Consider the following 22,683-nt stretch of genomic DNA (forward strand, 5'->3'; position numbering starts at 1 on the left):
TAATATGGAAATCCAATTTTAATTATAAAGTTTCCTTAACATATGTTTTGTTAAAAAGTGTAACAAAACGCATAGAAACTTTAACCATTTGTGTTTGTTTATGATTGGTATGAATGGACATTTTCAAGTTTTGAGTGAAAGACGTTAAAAATAAGGCAGACTTTCATTGAAAAGTTTCTTTAAATCATGCTGTATAAGAGAACCTACCAAGGCTACTAGTACTATCTCTTACCCCAAGACAGAGGAGAGATTCACCTACCATTTGTACTATTTAACTCCAAATTTTTAATTTTGCCACTTACATCCCATTGCTTCTCATTGCCTCACATATAAATAAAACGTAAAAAAAAAATGTTCGCATGCATATTCTTTAAATCAGATAATAAAAGGTGTGAAGAAATACCAAGTAGTTGTCGTGTGTTAATTTAGGTTTGAGTTATTTTTTACATGGGGTGATTTTTTCACGCGGTCGCTATTCCCCGTATATATATATATATATATATATATATATATATATATATATATATATATGTGTGTGTGTGTGTGTGTATATATATAAATAAATTGAGTAGCGAAAACTATTTCTTCTAGCTACTCCTGAAGTTTTGAGCGATTTTTAATGCCGTCCCTATCTACCGTACAGAAGCAGGTTTTATTGTGTATATCTAATGTCAGCAGTGTGGTAGATCTTTTCGTTAATATACTAAGAAAATATTATATTTACAGTTTTCTGTGACATTATTTATAATTTCCCCTTTTGAAGTGGAAACCTCCCTTTTTTAGCCATAAATAAATTTTTTAAGCAGCGAAAGCATTCGAATTCTCTAGGTTTTCACTTCTCATCCTCCTTCATCTTCTCCCCATCTTCCGCCGGTGGAGGTGCAAAGTTTCGCCCTGGAAAAACTTCGGGGCGATTTGGCGAGCATTCGGCCGGAATGTGGCGCAGTAACCCTGGATGCGTTCCAGACCAAAGCGTTTGGTAGAACTTGTCAGGCAGTCGGAGGGGTCCGGGAGCCGCGGATAACACTTTACTGTCGGGAAGATTCTGGGCCCGGATTGCCCCGCTTCCTGGTGTTCAGTGAGCCGACATGTCTGACGAAGCGGAAGGTGGCTCTGAGCAGGATGATGTCTCGTTCTTGCGCACGGTGAGTTTCGATTTCTCTTTTGCGTACATCATTTCGAGCAAGAGTGTGCGTTTCTCATGGGACAGCTGTCAGTGTAAAAAAATATGCGACGAAAAAGTCAAGATGTGATTTTTTTTGTGGGGAAAATTGGACGATTTTTAAGTGTTGTGATATTTAAAAGCTAAATTAGCGGATTCAAATTTATAGTTTATCTTATACAAAGTGCTATAATATTGCAGATTAACAGAAAAAAGTTTTGGGTCCAGTTATTGGACGAGGAAAAATATGTACTAAAAGTGTTATATTTTGATGCATTGTTAAATGTAAAACAATTAGGACACACAACATTCTTAAATTTATTTATAACTTGTCTCTTTTACAAAATACAAAAGGTAATAACATCGCTAATTAACAAGACAAACGGCTTAGGTACAGATTTTTGAAGAAGAAAAATACAGTTGAACTCGGTTAAAAAGAACTGTCAAAACTGCCCGAAGTTGTCCGTAAAAAGCCGTTATTCGTAAAAAACATGAATAAGTAATATTGTGCCAAATGAAGGAATGCTTCCATAAATTAAAAAGAAATACAACTATTTATTATTGCTAATACGCATGGTAATTTAATTATTAGTATGTCCGGAAAAATTTATCTTACTTCTTAAACTTGAATGTTTCTGGAAACAATTGGAAAAGAAAGATGTTAATCTATAATTGAGTGCCAGGTTGTAACTAAAAGTGGGATGTATAGTTTTCTCTCTAAGCAAATTTGAAATGTCCGCAGGTAAATTAGTTGTTTAGGCTTTATTATTAACATAAAAAATTCAGTGTATATTTTTCGATACACATTGGGTTTTCACTACAACTTTACAGAATAATTTGTAAAAAAAGAAAAACAAGAAAAGTTCAGTATTCAATCACAAAATTTTTTAGTGACGTGGTCGGCCTTTTTTTTTTTTTTTTTTTGCATCTGATCCGAAACTTTTATTTTTATGTACGTATTATGCGTGATACTTTTAGCATAGTTAAATTGGAAACTAAACGTAACGAGCAAAAAGTTCGTTTTAGTTGTAATTTCGTATTAACCGTGGTCGTATTAAGAAAGTTTAACTATATAGCAGAAGTTATTTTTTGATAAAGGTCAGAAAATCTAAAACTCTTGAAACACAAAACATTTCAAAGCGTAACTATTACATTTTAAGTAAAAAATGTATTGGAATAAGGAAAAAAAAAACAAAAAACCAAAAAAAAAAAAAAAAAAACAGGTGTAATATGGGGATGATATATTTCACGCGTAAAAATTGAAATGTAAACTTGTCTACTTGTAAAACATATAATAATTTATTGTTAAATATGGCAAAAATGCTAAGGGAGAGTGACCCAAAGCGGGTAGGTTAACGAAGAACGATCGAAAATGGTAGTTTTTGGTTTTTATCGTAACAATTTTGGTTTTGTTTCCTAGAAGGGATTTTGAACTTCAAAATAAAAAGTGATTCATGCATTATTTCAGACCCAATATTTATTTATTTTCAAACATTATAAACATTCGAAAAACCCGTTTTCCCCTACATGGGGGTCTAAAGCGGGTAAGCCGTTCGGGTAAAGCAGGAAAGTTTAACTAATTGTGATTTGGTACATTTGTCAGTCAAATATGAAGTAATTAATGATTAAATCAATTGACTACCTAACTGCCATTATGAAATATATATATATATATATATATATATATATATATATATATATATATATATATATATATATATATATATATATATATATATATATATATATATATATATATACTTATTGAACTTAATTTAAAAATCTAAGCCAGCATATTTGTTTATAAAACATTAAAAAAAATAGTTTAATCAATAAACTAGCTAATTGCCATCATAAAAATAACTTTTTAAAGTTATACTTATCCTACTTAAATAGAAAATCTAAGTCAGTACATTTGCCAACAAAACATACAGAAAGCGGGTATACCCACTTTGCCTGAAGCACGTTTTTTATTTCAATTATTATAACCTTAAATTAAAAAAGAAAAAAAGCGGAATGATCATCGTAGTTTAGAGGTGGATGGTATCAGAATAACGTAATATTATTGACTAAAAAAAAACTGGTCTTCGACTAATCACAAATTACATACCTTCAGTTTTTTTTCGAAATGTGTCATTTTTTGCATTTAAGGTCTGGTTACGTCATGCCGCTTCCCCGCTGCTTCGCTGGGACTGATTGAAACTCGGGGGTATTCGGGTAAACACCACATACGTATGCATCGCCACTTTCACACCATGCGGCGGCATACGAATGCCTACCCGCTTTGGGCCACCCTCCTCTATGTATTTCATATTAGTATTTCTAACAACAAAAGCCCTACTTCCCATTTTTCAGTTATGTACATGATATCACTTATACTTTCCTCCATTTTTAACAGCTTAAATCATTTTTATTGTACAAAAATGCACGGAAATCATTAAAATGAAAAATAGTGCAAAATTTTTGTACTAAAAATAATCAATTTTGTTTTGCACTTGGTTCATTTGAACTTGGTTTTGAACTTGGTTCATAATTTTGAGCGTTGTCTCAATAAAAGACTTTACATTAAAAACTTGAATACATGTCACACATTTGCAGTCCAGATTTTCGTATCTTTTGACCTTTTTAACTTCATGCCACAATTGTTGTATTTGTTTGCTTCTTTGTGTACCTCTAACGAAAACGCAACTCAAAAGTATTTTTCCTTCTTTCTTTTTGAAAAATTAAGAATCGACTCAGTAATGGAAGTATTTCTTATGTTTTGTTTTTATGAACTTTGACACATTTCATTTTGCCTGTGCAAATTAATACATTTAAAAGAAGTCCTTTAAATTAGAAGTAAATTAAAAAATTATTTCGAATTTAATCACTGTTTCAGAAAATGAATAGACTATACTGGTTTTTTCCCTCATGAATCAATATTGAAAACTTTCAGATTTGAAAATTAAATTTATATTAGACGTTTCTTAAACAGTAAAAAGAGAAATAACAGAATACTTAAGGTCATTTATTCTCATTTTGAAGTCTGATATTTGTAACTCATTTCATGCATTCAATCACAAAAATAGAAGAACTGGTACTATTCCCCATCAAATACAGTGATTGGTATAATAACTGATAAGGTGGTAATTTTCATAGGCAAATAACTTTAAAATTGAATCAAAGTAAAGTTGAATTATTTGAGTAAAAATTTGACGTTCATAGCGAATAAATTCTTATTTCATCTTAAGTCTCTATTTAAATCATTTTCAGTCCTTATTCATCAATTTTAAAAATGTGTAGCTAATAATGTATACAGCAGTTGATTCCCAAGAAATAAAAAGTAATTTCAAGATGAACAATAAAATTCTGAAAACATCATGTGTGCTATTTTATTCACACGTTTAATTAATATTCGAGATAAACGTATCGTTTTCTTCGAAAATAGGTAATAGAAAATATTGGCATTCAATTCCAAAGTAAATCGCCGACTCAGAAATCTACAAATTGGAAGTTGCAAAATGTAATTGACTAAAGATTGAATTTCCTTACCTATCTTACTCTCGCTATACGTTTTCCCAGATATTAAAAAAAAAAAAAAAACATAAGCTAGCACCGAAAGTACAAATTAGGAATAGATGTTGGCAAGATCTCTTCTCAAAATTGAAGTTTATTTATTTTTTTGCACATGGGGATCTCTTTCTCTCTCGTTTATGCATGCATTTGTTATTCGAAATAAAGTAATCATTAAATGTTGAAAAATTGCACTGAAATTTTCTGAAAATATTACATTTCCTTGCAAGTAAAGTTATTGAAAAGTTTGCTCTTTCTTAATGAGATGCAAGATGTAAGTTTATATCTTATATCACGTCCGGTTAAAATAACTACAAATTGGATTTTTTTATTCCGCATGCTTCAAAAGATATATGCTATTCCATGGCGTTTTTAATGTTCCAAACTAATACAGACAAAGTGAAGTTGTCAATATAACTTACCTTTTTCAAAATGAACAAATTTGTACATTGATTTTAAATATAGAATATAATAATGGATATCGATATGCATTTAAAGCAACATGGAAGTAGCGGAATGTAGACCAAAGCGAAATAGTTAACTTACCTTTTTGAAACGAACAAACTAATGCATTGGATTTAAATATAGAATACAATTATAGAAAATAATTGTGGATACCTCGATAAGCATTTTAAGCACCACGGGAATGGAAGAATGTGGGGCAAGTTAACATAACTAACCCTTTTCCAAATGAACAAACGGCACATTTGATTTGAAAATATACAGTACAAACGAAAGAATAATAACACATAAAACTTGGATTGTAACATTATTTTTGACAATAAATTTTTACCTTACATAGAAAAAGTGGACAATTTTCTCCTTAATTTTCCATGAGGCAAAGTGATAAATAAAATATTTTTCTAATAAAATATTTTTTATTTGATAATTAAAATTTTTTTATTAAATGAATGAGTAAATAAAAGTTAGAATGAATAAATGAATAGATCATGAAACAATAAACGAATAAATAAGTAAATTAATTAATACTATGGAGAAAAAATAGGTGAGCGAATATAATAGTGAATGAATAAAAAAAGTGAGTGAATGAATAAATAAGTGAAATATTAAATGAAAATAAATGAATTTGTGGAATGTAAATGAATGAATAAATAAATGAGTGATTTAATAAATGAAGGAATAAGTAAACGAAATGAACTATTTCATTTGGTGCCGCATGCACTTCACTAATTGTACAAAACGTTTGAAATAAACATTAACTTAATATTAAATAAAGAAATGCAGCGCCGACTAAAAGTAGGTCCCAATTAATATTTAAAATGTTAATAATAAGAACTTTATTATTATATTACAACAAAATAATTTTTAACTAAAAAAATCAAGATCAGTATCAATTTTTGAAAATTGCTTGTATTTTGATATGTTTTGATATTAAGATCAAACCTTTTTCTGTCTGACATAGACTACATGTGTTGCTACAAGGTTAAAATATACTTTGCTTCACGTTCCCCCCCCTTTTTTTTTGATAATAGTGTATATACATTCGGTGCCGCTTACTGTGATCACTTTGGGACAGATATAATTTGATAACAATAACCGATTGATAACAATAGCCGAAGGGAATCAAGGGCGCACAAAATGGAGATTTTTTCAATTAAGAAGCGTTTATTTTTACAACTGCAAATTAAAATTACAATTACTCAATTAAACGCAGTTTAAAATTATAAATTAGCAGAATGACAAAGTTCATTTTTTCCATCGAATAAACCATCCGTCCGATGCTAAAGTCTTGTTTGCTCATTTTAAAAGCTGGAAAAAATGTTTTTAAAGTTAAGTTTTTTATGCATTAACGGAGCGTTTATTCGAACATCATTTTCTCTGACATTCGTAAACCACAACTTCAAAGCAGGTTCAACTTAACCATCATTTCCAGCACGGTTTCGCTTGTTGTTTAAATTTTCAATTTGTTTTAAATCTCGCCACACTTTTTTTTTTGTAACTTACAAAGTAATGGCTGAGTTTTTTTTTGGTGAACACATTTTATTTCGTATTTTACTGTAGAGCTGTTATTAATTTAAATTCAGTGTAAATAAGTTATCGCGGGTTCTGAGTGACTTTTACAAAATATAACCCTGAGCATCCACAGTAAGGAGGGCTCTACTATATTTCATCATTTAAAATAAAAGTGAATTCATCATTAACTATACAAATAATTTGGTATATTATATGAATATTGAAATTTATCTTAATGCTCAAAATTCGTATTTATATATCAGCAGTATAATACAGAGTAAGCACAAAAGATGAATCGGATTCAAAAAGTTGTATTATTAAAACTATTATACGTAACAAAATAGTTGAGACACGAAATTAAAGAAAGCATTTCTAGCTTTTTTTTTTCCAGTTTCAAATTATCTATATGTTAAACTTTTGTTACTCTACAAACATCTAATCTTCGTGTGGAACGAACTGCATCACAATACAGTGTGATTTCTTTTTGTGAGATTACGTCAATGACAGATGCGAAAATAGTACAAGAACTTCGCGCAGTATTACGAACCGTTGACAGAAGCATTTGTGAAGCATTATGGAACCATTGACTGCGTAATGCTACAAACTGGATTATAAATTAGATGTTTGTCGTATAACAAAAGGGTCACGCAATGAATATTTGAAACTAAAAGAACAACAACTATATATATTGTATCGTGTTATGTGTTTAGAAACTATGAAAGTTTAGTATCTGCTCATTCATTTTCTCTACCTCTGTATAATACCCAGGTTCAGGGTTTAGCATATTAACCTCTCGTATTTGGAGATGGTGCTGTATAAGTTGTAGTAAGAATACGGTGGTGGACTTAGAGCAAGAATTAAAATGGAGGGAGCAAGTCCAATGGTTGGCTTAGCAAAAGCTGACCCAAAGACCTCAAGTCACGTGACTCAACAACGACGAATGGTTGGCACGTTAAGCGTGGAACAAGCGAATTAAACCTGATTTCTTCCAATGCTTTGCTTTAAAATCCATCATGGGATTTGGGGTGTTGGTTTCATGAATGAAAGTCTTCACTCTCTTCATTTTATTTTTTCTCAATGCTGGTGGACAATGCAGTATGGATATGGTGCGGTAAGCATCGTCATGTGATGTGGAAGAGCATATTCGAAATGGTGGTTTTTTGATTATTACTCAGCAAGAGTTTCGCATTCTGTTCCAACTTGGTTGACATGCTTTTTCCCGGCTAGAAAAACTATTCACGTTGTGAATATCACTGTACAGGTTTCTTACATCCCTATCAGGAAATCGCTGGCCGGTTGCATGTTTAAGTGCTAAATACTTTAGAGTTTCCTGTACAGATGCTCTCACAAGTACCACATTACGATCTGAAGTTCGTTCAGGGATTTATTTTTAAAATCTGACAAACGAAAAGGGGTAATAGAGAAGCCCAAGTGAGGCATAGAACCACCCATTATCTAGTTCAATCCTTAACCGTAACCGACTTCTGGCATATAGAAGGAAAATCAGTGAGAAAACCAATGTTTGAGAAAAAGAACAATTTCTGTGATAAAAAATCATAAAATGAAGCATTTTTTAACATAACAGTCGAATTTTTCAGCGAGCTACAATCTTTGAAACAATTCTAGTACTCAAAGCTCAATTGGCGCCAAAATATGTAATCGGCCTTTTCAAAAACACTTGTTTGAGTCACAATCTGTAAAATCTACCAATACCTAGTCCTCTTTTCTAGCTTTCAAACGATGTCACACTAAATCATATTGTGGTTCAAGTTCGGCAGAAACTAAGCTTTTTATTTGTGACATTTCAAACTGTGTTTGTCTAAACATTGGACCGGTAAAGGTGTCACAGTCCTTTTCGTACAAGATCCCTCTGAAAGTTTCTGCCTCTATCTTTCTTTTAATCAAAGCATAGTTTTTTTACATTATTACTATTAGAGGAATGTAGGGCACGATTAGAGGGCCTCCAGGTGGCCTATAAAAATATGCTGGCGGGAACTCTTCCTTCCATCCTGGATTTCTGGTGCGTTTTTTTAGTTTTTGTTTCATATTTCAAAAACCTCTTACTTGCGATTGAAATCATTTATTAAATTATTAAAGAGCACAAAATTACCTTTAAAAATGTGTTTTAGTTTTTATTGTAGTAGCTATAAGTGTGGAGATATTCACTTTGAAAATTCATTAATGTTGATTCTGAGTCCAAGCTAAAATGAATTGATTTGTTAGACTTTCTCAGAGTCCCGAAAATAAAACAAGAGGGAAAAATAATGACTTTCTCACAAACTTCGAAACTAAATATCTGACTATCTCTGCACTTCTTCTTGCTATAGTAAAAAAAAAAAAAAAAAACACACACACACACACACACACACACACACACACACATTTTCAAAGGTGATTTTACGCTCTTTAATTTATCAGTTAGAATTGCACTCGTAGATAAATAGCTTTTGCGGCATGATGCGGGAACTTAAAAAACGCACCTAGAATCGAAGAAGGCGGCGCGATGTCCCAATGCGTCCGGTCATATTTTGATAGACAACACAGCAAAAACATATACATCTGATCTTAATTATGTAAAAATTTCGTTTTGTTATAAAAACAGATGACAGCAGAAAGAGGGAGGGATCTTGTTCTAAAACGGGTGCTGATCGGGGGGGGGGGGGCATGGCACAGACTGCGCAATTGATATTTTTAGGGGGGTTGTTTTGAGGGGAATTTTCTTTTTTTATGGAGTGAGGTTGTTGCTTTTGGGGATCTTCGCGATATTTAAGGGAGTGGGAGTGTGCCCTTAATCTTAGGGGTGGGATCCCTTGTCTAAAAGAAATGCGACGTCTTTGCTGGTCTCCTTTTCTGACAAACGGGACTAGAGCGAGAATGTTTCAAACTAAAGGCTTAGCTTCTGCCGAACTTGAACCCCAACATGACTTACTGCGGTATCATTTGAAAGCTAGAAGAGTGGACTAGTTTTTGGAAGATTTTACAGATTATGACTCAAACAAGTTTTTTGAAAAGGTCGATTACATATTTTGGCGCCAATTGAGCTTTGAGTACTATAACTGTTTCAAAGATTGTAGCTCGCTGAAAAATTCAACTGTTACGTTAAAAAATGTTTTATTATATATTATTTTGTCGTACTCTTTTTGTCAGTAGGTTTTCCAGAAATTACAGGAATCGATTTTTTTCTCAGAAATTTGTTTTTTGACTCATTTTTCTTCTATATACTAAAACTCATTTACATTTAGGAATTGGCCAAGGTAATGGGTGGCTCTATGCTGCACTTAGCCTCTACCATCTCCTTTCGTTTCGCAGATTAGGTAAAATTCACCCTGTATATTTATATATCGGTGGTGAGTTCGAAAAATTTCCAGTATCGGATCTCCAGTTGAATCCATCGGGATCAGTTTAGGGGGAAAGGGATACACAGATTTAGATATTTGATGCGATTTCGGAATTTTCCTTTATTTTGAATGTCTTTTCTAGAACTATTTTCCCTATTGAGATGGAGGTATTCAAAACGATGGTTTACTTTATTGGAAAACTGTTTCCCTTATTCTATCAAGGGTTTAGAAAGATCTATTTTCTTATTTCAGTGGGGGCTTTAAGAAAATTTTCTATTTTTCTAAACGAGAGTTTTAGGGACTATCGTCACCATTCTAATTGGATTTTTCAGGAACTGTTGTCTTTATTCTGACATAAGTTTCTAAGTAAACCGTTGATTTTATTTATGAATCATTGTCTTCAATCTAATTGTGGTTTTTAAGGATTGTTGCTCTCTCGTTAATGAGGTTTTTTTTTTTCAGGTTAATGTCGGTTCAGTAATGAAAATTTTGGGTGTTCCCCTCATTGGTTACTGTTGTCTTTCTTTCCAATAAAGATGTTGGACACTGTTGACGATACTTCAAGCTGTTGTCTTTATTTTAATGTCACAATTTTGGCTATATTTCTCCTTAGTTATTCAGAAGAAAATTTCAGGCATATGTCATTCGACCTCAGCTTCAATTGAGTAACCCACACAGTACGGAGCACATTTTGATAGGGATTGGGATTCTTAAAAGCATTGCTAAACCTATTTCAAAGTTGTTGTCTTCGTTCCTTTAGGGACTAATGTCTTAATTTGAATGACAATTTTTAGAGACTAATGTCCTTACTGCAACGAGGTTTTTAGGAACTGTTGTCATTAATGTGGATGGAAATTTTATTATAAATTTCTCTTTTATTCACGTCTGAGGGTTGAGCATGTGTCACTTGAAATCGCTTTTATTTTCCAGGAAAACCGTGAAACGATGCAGATAGTAGTTTATAAAATCATTCCAATAAATTTAGTGATTTAAATTTTTTTTTCATTTTTAATGTTGTCATTTCTATGGAATTGCCCTTCACTGAAAAAAATTTCTTCTTCGAGGGGGAGGGGGATGACGATTTTCATTTACTAAAACTACAGCACATATAAATTATTTCTCCTTCAGGAGGGACACGGATTTTCATTTTGTCCTGATTGCACTAAGTATTTCAATTAAATTCTTTATTGTTTAGGTAAGGGGTTTTTACTCGATTCTGATCCTTTGTTGCATGGCCAATAAAATGCATTCACTCAAACTTAACATTAACCCAAACTTAACTATTTTTGAAATTATAAGTAGAGTGTTATTTTTATTTATTTTCTTTGATTGTTTTATTTATTAGTATTTTTAGACGATAAACCTAAACTTAGGGATATTTTTTTTTCTTTGCCTTTTTATTGGCAGTTTGTTTTGGATTGGATAGTTGTAAGTTATTATCGTATTATTTTTCTTTAAACGCTTAGCTATGGTGGTTTTGAATGATTTTGAAGAGCCCTTAAATTAGATGCTTTTTTCTTTGAAAGAGGGAGTTTTGATGGCCGGTTAACATCAGTATAGTAGGATTTTATATAACTTCATGGAATACGGTTGGAGCTTAGGTAAAATTATGTGTACATATTTTAATTAACGAAACGGAATCTCTTTTTTTTTAAATTTTGGAGTAGGAAGGGAAATTTAAACACTCTTGAAGAGTTCTTTTTTAACCTAATAGTACGAGCACAGACTTGCGGGTACAGCTAGTTATCAATATAAATTCACTATCCAATGAATTTCAAAGCCAAGTGCATGAACTCATGCTGAAAATGAATTATAGAAAAGTTTTTTCTTCAGGAATTATCCAAAAGTTATAAAATGAGAAATATGTTCAACTAACAATTAATTTAGTCTTTTAACTCGCAATTAAAATAAAAAACAGCAGAATGCTTTATTAAAACTATATTAAGTTTTTGAAACATTGCTTCCTTTTATGTTTTACAGAAGGCTTCAAATGCGGCAATTTTTCTGTACTTTCGGATGTAAATCATATAATTTAATTAGTACTAACCAATTTCTTCAGAAAAAAATTCATGCTTTATGAAGGCTTATTTCTTAATAACAAGAAAATTTTGCGAGAGCGAATTTAGCAGTTTTTGTTGCGAAAATTCCACCTCATTTGTCACACCATTGGTTTTTATTTCCTGTCAAATTATAGTGTAAATATTTTGTTTTAAGTTTATTTACGGCTTTAAAAATGTATATGAAATTTTCTTTATAGCTTTCATTTCAAAAATATATACTAAAAGTAATTTAGGTTGGTTCGAAAACATTAATAGAATATTCAGTGTTTTATGCTGACAGTAAAAGAATTTCAGAAAAATATACCAAAATTACCCTGTTCATTGTTGGCCCTTAAATATTTGTTTTATCATGCCAATCATCATGTGTTGCTTAATGCAGATATATATTTAAAATGCTCCATTCATCATATTTTGCTAAGTTCAAAGTTTTTAGAAGCATTAAATATATCTCCTTTCATCACGTTTCTCTTAGTGTAAAGACTTAAAAAACAGTTGAAACATACCCTTTCACCTCGCCTTAGTGCAACGTTTCTAGAAATATTTATAATCTTTTCTAATAGTTGCCTTCAGTTATTTTATTATTCATTCAGTTTTACTTGTAGCCCCCCCCCCCAAAAAAAAAACCCTTGTGTTTTTACAAGCAGAAATTTGAATACTTACTTTTTTCAAAATGACCAGTTTGTTTAATAATGTTTCTGAATGTATTTTGTAGTTGCCACAAAAATATAAATGACTTATAGCTGAGCACTAAGACAATGAGCGTACAATCTTTACACCTATGTTTTGAAAATATCAATATTGGCTAAGCAAAAAGATGACAAATTTTCCTTTAGTAGTTAACAACTTGTAAGCTTTTTTACATGATGAGATTTGTGATATTGTAGTACAGAAACGAAAACTGTTTTACTACACTAAATAGTCATACTGTGTTTTTGATGGTTAAATTAGCTTTTAAATTGCTTTTACTCAAGGTCCTCTGCAGGTGAAACTTTTTCTGAAACCATTTTATTTAGATGTTTGTTTATTTACATTTTCATATAAGTTATTCTTAACTTTATTAAACTTCATTTATTTTTACATATCAGAAAATGTTTATTCTAGAACTATGAGAATTTATACAATTTCTGAATCTTTTAAATTATGAGGATTTTTAAAGTTTTTAACTATTTGAAACCAAGTCATAGAATTGTTTATTTTGATATAAATTTTCGAGTTTATTTAAAGCTGGTACACTGTCAAGGTTTACAAATGATAATTACTTTTTGCCAATCCTTTTTTTTCTAACTAAATTAATACCACTTCATTATTTTTACTTATAATTAAGTGAATAATTAATCGCAATAAAAATACGTAAAAAGGTGTTATTCTCTTACAATAAACGAAAAAGTAACCACGAAATGCGAGTCACTGTTGAGAAATCCGTTTAACAGTTAAGGAATAAACTAGCCACGTTACAGAAAACTAACCAATCCTTTGATTGACACATTGTAATGATGCCTTATTACGGTGCTCTAAATTTTCTAAGCAAACCGAATGCTTGAAACATGCTTTCAAAAAGTTCTTGAATCAAGGCTGAGACACTTATAATGACACAAATTGTTGTTGGATACGACAACCTTGATTCGTTTTCATAATGGTTGAATTGAAACGCTTTTTCATCAGTTTCAAGCATAATTTAAGTTCGAAAGACTTCATTTTCAGTCATCATCAGTTTTCCGCGTGGCAACTCAGCAACAAGGGTTGTATAAGACCTGAGTTGGCTTATTTTCAAGATTCTTCCTGATGCAGCACATCTCCGGATTTCTCTAAGCAGTAAATAGCAATGGAAGAGGCAACATGTATATATAAATAGATGTTCGGAAGGAAAATTTCTAACTTCAAATTGCTGTAGTACAACGGATTTCTTATCACAAAGGTTTTTTTTTTTACAATCTAGAAATTAAGTGATGACGTATTCGAAACTGTAAGCATTTGCGTTTAATAAGTGACTTATTTGTGGGTTTTAGTGCATAATGGTTGCGTAAGGAACTGAATATAATTTAATTTACATACGGTTAAGTTGTTTTCCGAGTTTTGTAAAATAAATTCCGTCCCGATTAAATACAGTCGGATCTCGATGCTCGAAACTTATACCTCAAATAAGCCTTTACCTCAAAGTTTTTATTAGGTCCTAAACTCTTGAAACTGTTTTGGAATCTTCCCATAACTTGAACTACCAATTATTCGATTGTTTTCGCCTCTGTCCCTTGGGACTTCGAGTAATCGAGAGTTGAGTACACTTTTGCGAATGAATTACCCGAAGATGCTTAAGCTCACAATAAAATTCACAGCATTAAATATTCAGACACTATGTTTTTGTACAAAATTATTTCAAATACAATTATGAAGGTTTTTTGAACTAACACTTGAAACAATTTTCTGGAAGAATAAATTCTTGTGTGCTAGAGACAAGATTTGAATTGTAGAGATTCCGAATTATTTTCCAATGACATTTAGACAGTGAGATTGTTTAATTCTGATAGTATGAATGTCATCGAAACCTCTAGTTATCGGTAATGGCATCAGATTTCTTCTTTCGTTTTTTTTTTTAAACTGGGAAAAGAAAAACTTATTCTTATAAATTCTTGTCAGAGAGGAAATGGATAATTTGAACTCTTCTTGTAACACTAGGATGATTTGATTATTCGAACCAGGGTAATAGGAGACGTGGGAAGGAGAAATTCAAAAACTAAAGTCCCTAGAATTTAATAGTTTATGAAATAAAAAGTTTTAATACACCATGTTTTTAAAATGAACTACAAAGTATAAAATAATTCCTCTAATCTTCTTGTAGATTTAAAGCTCCATTCATTTTCAGAATTTCTTACAGATTGTTCGGAAGAAAATTGTAATTGTGAGTTTTTAATAGCTATCAAAATACTTTTAAGCTTTAAAAGAAAAAAAAATGTGGGGCTCACACAACAGACAAATGATGCATCTATAATTTAGATTACGATTTTATCTCTCTGCAAATAGAATAAGCTGAGGTAATTCTTTCATTGATAGCTGTCCTTTACATTTATGTAGTACATGCACCCCATTTTTTTTCCTTTTACAGCTTACAAATATTTTGATAGCTATCTAAATCTCATTGTCATAAATTTTTCATACAATCTGTAAAAAGTTCTGAAACTGTATGGGGCTTTGAATCTGCATGAAACTTACAGAAGTTGTTTTGTACTTTTTAGTTCATTTTAAAGACAACGTATAGTAAAACTTTGTATTATTTTATGCTTTTTAGCATTGCGTGTCTGAAATGTTTCAATCGATTTTAAATGCTTCGATGAGACAGTGACTGTTAAATTAATGATGAAAGAGTTCTATAAATTTAGTCAGTCGATAAAATGAGCTTAAACAATAAACTGCACGATAAATTATATTGTAACTTTAAAAATATTCAGCGTTATTTACATTTCTATGTAAAACATAAGTTCAATGCAAGCAGAATATTTTTAATGTGGTAATATAAACACAAATATCATACAAATATATTTCTCCATGAATGAATCGGAAACACATAACCGATTACAAAAATATGCCAAGGATGAGTCTAGCAGAAACAAAAGCATATATCTACTAAAAAGTTGAAACTCAATATTTTTTCATATTCCAGTATTTACTTTCAAAGTTCACCAATCTGTGATATGCCTTCCATATATTAATTTGATATTTTTTCAAATTAGTTTTCACCATTTATCTCCTTGGACTGCAAAGCTTATACCTTCTGCCAAGCTCGTTAAGAGAGATTTACATCGCCAAATAAAATGAAGAAATGTCATTTTAAAATAAGTGACGCTTATTTTGCTACATTAAAACTCATTATTAGCGACAATTATTCAATACAATGTATTACATTGAATGAAGTATAACCTTCAAATAATTTCACTTGGAATCATTTTAAAATATAATTATTCCAAGAGTTCTAAATAGTCACATGTATTTCGAATTCACATCATCTGGGGTAGTTTTTTACGGGCTTTCGAATGGTATCAAACACGAAACAATACAGTATTTTATTCGTACAGAAAATAGCTTTTTATGCAATTTCCTGGCTTTAAAACTAAATTTCCAACACTTTGAAACATAATAAATTATTTTCACGTCTTTTCATCTGATTCTGATCTATGTTCAAAATTTCAAGTCTCTAGCTCGTTGGAAAGTTATTAAAAAATCAATCGTATAAAAATCAAACCAAATCAATAAAAACGTGGTAAAAGCGTTTTGTGTCACTTAAAACAACCATAAAAACATAGACCTTTGTGAAAAAAAAAAATCGTTGAACGGCATGTTCTGGGGTTTTTTTTTTGGTTGCACAAAACTATTGAAGATACAGTAAACTTCCGCAATTGATGTATTTTCGCCATAAGTTACAAGTCTTTTACTATTCTCCACAATTCTTCTTTTAATGTTCAAAATGTTTTTTTTTTTACGGAAAAGAACATTTTCATCCTTTTTTCTACTACTAACTCAAATGACGGGTTGAAACTCGCAATTTTATGAAGTCACGTATTCGAAGAAAAAATTCAGTTCAGTTTTGTTAATGAGAAATCGAAATGAGAGTGAATTTTTCTTACTTAAAAATGCACCTTTTAAATTTTCATTTTCGCTGCGATTAAAATTTTAGCAAAGTAGTGGTCAAATTTTGCGCATGAGGATAATTTTGGGCTCAGATAATATGGTCGTGCGTACGTTCGTGCCATTTGAAGGTGAGCTTAGAAACTTAATGTGAAGAAGAAGACGACATTATGCTTGTTTGTTTTGTCTGGATGTTGGATAATATTTTCACTTGCCGTTTCTTAATAACAATCTTGTTAAAATAAAATTCAACTGCAAAAAGTTAAGATTTATTTTCTTTTGTTGCTGTTGATTATTGATGTAGAGTGATTGGTTTTACGTTTTCATCGCAAATATACTCGATCGAACACCTATTAGGGCCATTCCACGAAAAAGTCAACCCTTTGTCCCGCACGTGACTCTGTTCCTACATTTCATTAAAAAGTAATACTTTTAAAAGCGTAATAACAAAGGATTTTGCTTAAGAAATCACGCGTAAGTTTGTAATTTGTCAAGTAGAAAAAAAAAATATAATGAATTATTTTAGAGTATTATTTTTAATGAAATATATGTGGCGTTAAGTGCGAGGTGAAAATGGCCGTTCTCCGTGGAATGGCCCATTAAGTTTAAAGACATTATGGAAAATATCTGTCTTTGCGGATAATTTTGCGTAATCCTTGAGGTGTAATTCTGCGAAGTAACAATTTGCAAGATATTTAAATGATACTAATACTAATATTTTAATGTCGGACTTTAAGCTTTTATAATTGAACCAGTTTTAATTTATTTACAGCATACATTTTAAAAAATCATTAATGGCGTCCAAACAGCGACGTTTAAACAGAGATATGGTTCCACAAAAGTTCGCTTCTCCTAAGCTTATATCTCCAAACTTTAAATGCCTCTTCAGCTTCAGCATGAAGGTTCAATAGGAGCAGTTAATAGGTTTCCTAAGATTTGATGGATAAATGAAATTTATTTTATGATTGATTTTAGCAGTTAGGCAAAAATACTATGTCAAAAAAGCAAATCATATTTGACTAATATTGAACAATCATGCCAGTCACTATTCCGTGAAAACCTACAAATATTTAGTAAATGAAAAAACTCTGTTATCTTTAATACCTCATACAAGCCATAGACTCAACCATTCGATTTGAATTTGAACTTTTTCGGTCTTCCGAAAACCTTCGCCACAAATGAAGCAAATAGAATCACTTAATAAGAACTGGTCAAATTATTTTCAATAGCTTAAAAGGCGTTTTCTATGTATGAAAAAGACTACAGCTTCAAGTCGGGCATTAATTACTTAATAGTTGTAATTGTATTTCAGTTTCGTATATTTTCTTCACAGGCAGAGGAGGTGGGCGTAGAATTGCCCGATTTGGTCGGGTAATTCTGCGCAATGCAAAAGTTTCAGTTTTTGCTTTTTAAATTTGTTTTAAAGCACGTGATGACTCAGATGCTTTGTGTTGTAAGGGTGAGGATGTTTTATGTATCACATGTTGAAAAAATAGACAAGTTTTAGTAAAATTTAGGCATTAGAGCTCTGAAGTTTAGTGCTCTGAATCCAAGCACTTTCTTCCATATATCCCAGCAAACAATCGATCACAGGGACACTACTTGCGACTATTTTGAAAGTTATCATTACGTATATTTGAGCCAAAATACAGACATAAGCGACTATTTTGCCGTCAATTGCAAAAAAGATGACTATTTGAGAGAGCTCGCGAGTAAACATGATTAAAAATTTCCGTTTTCTTCTTTTTTCCAGTTGGAGGAAAAAAATGTGAACAAATCGGAGAAATTCTTTTATAAGCACCTACTTCTCAAAAAAAAAAAAAAAAAAAAAAAAAAAATCAGGAACGTTTGTTTTGGCGGGTTTTTTAGAAGGTAAGCGTTTTAAAAAGTAGGAAAATGAAACATAATAAACACATTTACAATCGCAAATTTAATCACGATTTCTGTAAAAAATTTTGAGTTGAGCATTGTTTTTGTTCTGTTGCACGACGTTACACGCTCTACCTCGAAAATAAAAGTGGTTTTAAGTAACACATGTTCAACAAATCGGACTTAAAAAATAAAGAATAGTGAAAAATGTCCTGTCAACGTGTAGAAAAGAGCAATTTTACTACTCAAACATTTAAATCTTTGACTTTTTGTTATTCCAAAAATTCAGTCATTATTATTAAAACGGATTTTCTGGTGAAAATCTCCTCCTGTGCATCAAAGGACCTCTTTGCCAAATTTGGCAGAGATCCGACGTAAACTGTTGTAATAGGAAAATCCCGTATGTGGGAGGGGTTGCCTCCGTACAAGGCGAAAAAACGCTTACGTGAATACATGAGTGTCAAAACACTTCTGTGACAAAGATCCGACGTAAACTGTGGATTTGTATAATTAACATTTTTGAAATTAGATCATAATTTATCATTACTTGTTCTGTTGTGTTCATTTAAAAGAGCTAGACCAAAATTTTAAAAATGCTTTTGAATTTTTCTCCCAATAGTTTCAGGAGCTTTTTCGGAAATTTTACCCCACGTGTAAGTCTAATCCAATGCTTTGAATCTGTTTTTTTTCCAGTAAATTATTTTATTTATACATGAAAATCTTATGACATAAATACTATTTTAAATTTTTTTAGCTTATTTTAAAAATAATTTCTGCATCTTACAACTATTTCGGAGAATATTTTTCATATAACAAGCTATTAAAACGAGTATTTTTAGTGTCGAAACTCAGTGACAGACCATCAATACTTAGAACCAGTTTCTAAAAATAATAAATAAAAAAAAATAAAAAAAGTGTTCCCCTTAATATAAAATTACATCTTGTCATACAAAATGTGATAAATTTTGTTTTTATTGTGAACTGCGGCAAATATTTAAAACGATTAGTATAAAGTAATACTGGTTTGCTAGTTTTGAGAGATAAATCTGTATAAAAAAAGTTAAATAACTTTAAGTCTTATTATAAGATCTTATGAGCATTTAGAACGTGTCTTAAATATATTCCTGGTTTGTTTAGCTTACAATATAAAACTTAGGACGCAAATTTGTGTAAAAACTGTAGTAAATTTAGTATTTGGAAAGATTCCTGTTTAGAGTGCTTTCTGTTTTACGTTTTTGATCATTTAATACTACAACGCAAATAGTATAGAATAAAATTTAACATACTAAGTTAGTCGTTTAATCGTTAGTCAGTAATCGGTAAAGTATATTTTGAACGGGTTTTATCAACATTTTTAAGGTTTTTTTTCTCAGGTATGCATATTTTGTAAAATGAAATAAATTAATTTAGTTTTTTATAACGATTATTTTTTAAAATAATTTCTATAAATGATAAACGAAAGAAAGTTATTGCTTTCGTCCAATTGTTTTTAGAACGATGTTTGCTACGTGTTCAGTTCCTTTTTATCCTCGGGTACAAAACTGTGCAGTAAAAATGTATTTAATTTTCTGTTTAGAGAAAATTAAAAAATATCTCTCCAATTGAATGATCTTCTGTAAAATATTCCTACTTTGTAAATCTTTGGAAATAAAGATGAATAATATAAAATATGATAAGCTTACACACACATATATATATATATATATATATATATATATATATATATATATATATATATATATATATATATATATATATATATATATATATATATACAGCGTGTTCCGTTCCAATTGCGAAAATGTTGCAAATAAGCTGCAGAGTTAAGATAGCGAAAGTTTGAAGTAAAAATAAAAATTAGTCAAAAAATACAAAATTTAACTTTATATACGGGCCCCAGGACCCCCAACTTATATTTAGGGAAATAATCTCCATTGAAAACTATTACTGACACAAAAAACGTGGCATTTGTGCCTCCAAAATTCAAGGAGATAGTCCATTTCAAAGTTTTAAAGGGACCATACAGAAGATGAAATTGGAACTAATCGCCCTTTCAGAAGAATCACAGTTCGTCAAAGTAAGAAAAACAGGGTACTTATATTTTTCATTGCTATTCAAAAATATATGCAAAAGTTATGCCGTGATACGCAAAAATATACTACAAAACCTCGAACAATTTGAAAAACCACTCTATGCACACATATAATTTTAAACACTTGTTAACAGCTATATTTTCCCCCAAAATGTGTTATTGATGGCGAGTGAAAAGTGGTGTAAGTCAGAAAATGCTGCGTTTCATATCTCGGTGAATATTGGTCGTACTGATTTTAAACTTTTTGTGTTGGAATTACTTTTCAATGGAGATTATTTCCCTAAGTATAAGTTAGGAGACCTGGGGCCCGTATAAAAAGTTAAATTTTGTATTTTTTGACTCATTTTAATTTTTACTTCAAACTTTCAACATCTTAACTCTGCATCTGATTTTGAACATTTCTGCAATTGGAAGTATTCATCTAGGACTAACGGTTGCGAAATTAAAGGTTTTGCAGGTTAAAACGGAACACTATATATATATATATATATATATATATATATATATATATATATATATATATATATATATATATATATATATATATATATATATATATATATTAGGGTGGTCCTTATTTATATGGGAAATTTTTTTTTCGGAATCCAGCAAGTGACGCCCCCTAGTTTTGTGACACTATAATAAAAAGTAATCGGTGCAAAATTTGAACTCGATCGGTCAATAATAACACGTGCCCCTAGGACGTTGAACTTCAACACTTTTGACAATTTTCATACAAATCTTCGAGTTTTTACTTCAGACCCCTTGCATCGTTTCTCCTAGGTTTCCAAAATACTTTTACAATGAGGTAGCACTAAAATCAATCTTTTTAACTACTTCATATCATCTAAAGGTTTGACATTGAATAAGAATGAAATAGTGCTTTAGAAAACTTTACCTTAATCGTACGCTTTTCTCAATGTATTTCAAACGTGTGCAATTTGTTCCCGATAGCCTTGGACTGTTTGTAAAATACTAAATTGCTTTTGTGACTCATATTTGGTAAATTGAGTGGGAAATTCTTCGATTAATTGTGCTCCTCTTTCAGTTGTATCTTTCACAACTTTCAGCCTTTTAAAGATATCTCTTCCCTTTAAATAGCTTCCTTCATTTTGCCATGAATCAGGATCAAATAGGAAAACATCTTTTGGTGTTTGTAACTTATCAAACAGTTTTATTGACTTGTAATTGATTCTATAAAGAGGGAGATCTTTACTAAGAAAGTATTCCAAATCATCTACTGTTATCTGAAATTTTTTATACAGTCATCAGTCACGTCTTCCTTTTCAGCAAGCATTGTTTTGAAGTAGTCTTTTCCTACCTCCAAAGTTAATTCCTTCATCCAATACGAAAAAAGCTACTAGTTCATTCCCTAAATACCATAAGTGATTTATGAATTTTCCAATCACTGCTTCTAACTGCATGTTTGTCATCGTTTTGTACACTGCTAGTTTTTCAGACATATTAGTTTAATGGCCTAGATTGGGTTGCTGCGTAAAACAATATCTTCATACTACATTATATGTAAAAGCATTTACGGGCATTCTCTTCATGTAAGGTCAATTTGAATTGTTTCCTAAATATATAAATATTCAAACAATAAATTCCTTTTGCCATCCGTCTGTATCAGGCATAAGCTCCAGGTTGCTGAAAACATATCCCTGTAAGAGGTACGACTTCACCAAGAAGTATTATTACAAGTTATGAGAATTCTCTGGAATGTTTCTCATTTCTGCTTTCTACGAACGATAATATGTCATGAACTTCATCTTTTAGAATTTAAGTGGTATGTGTACATGATTGAAATGTTATAAGTTTTGAATGATGGAGATATTTCCGCACAATTTTGAAGCGCTTGAATAATGGAATATCGAGTCTAGATCTAAGAAAGGGAAGAACTTCTTTAAAAACACTCTGCAATACGATTTCAAGTGCATGATGATGGCAATGCAAATGTAATATATCACCGTTCAGCTTTTCTCTAAAAAATTACACGCACAATTTATACAGTCGATATTATAA

General features: G+C 30.9%; 1 protein-coding gene across 1 annotated transcript in view; it reads left to right on the plus strand.

Annotated features, from left to right (window-relative positions):
• Window positions 1-999: 999 nt before the first annotated feature.
• The window catches only part of LOC129219096 (ryanodine receptor-like), a 295,024-nt gene continuing 273,340 nt past the window's right edge, over window positions 1,000-22,683 (plus strand). The window contains 1 exon segment of the mRNA XM_054853416.1: window positions 1,000-1,145. Coding sequence (XP_054709391.1) covers window positions 1,089-1,145 — 57 coding nt within the window. The 5' untranslated portion in view covers window positions 1,000-1,088.

The sequence above is a fragment of the Uloborus diversus genome, chromosome 3 (assembly GCF_026930045.1).
Source record: "Uloborus diversus isolate 005 chromosome 3, Udiv.v.3.1, whole genome shotgun sequence".
Taxonomy (NCBI): domain Eukaryota; kingdom Metazoa; phylum Arthropoda; class Arachnida; order Araneae; family Uloboridae; genus Uloborus; species Uloborus diversus.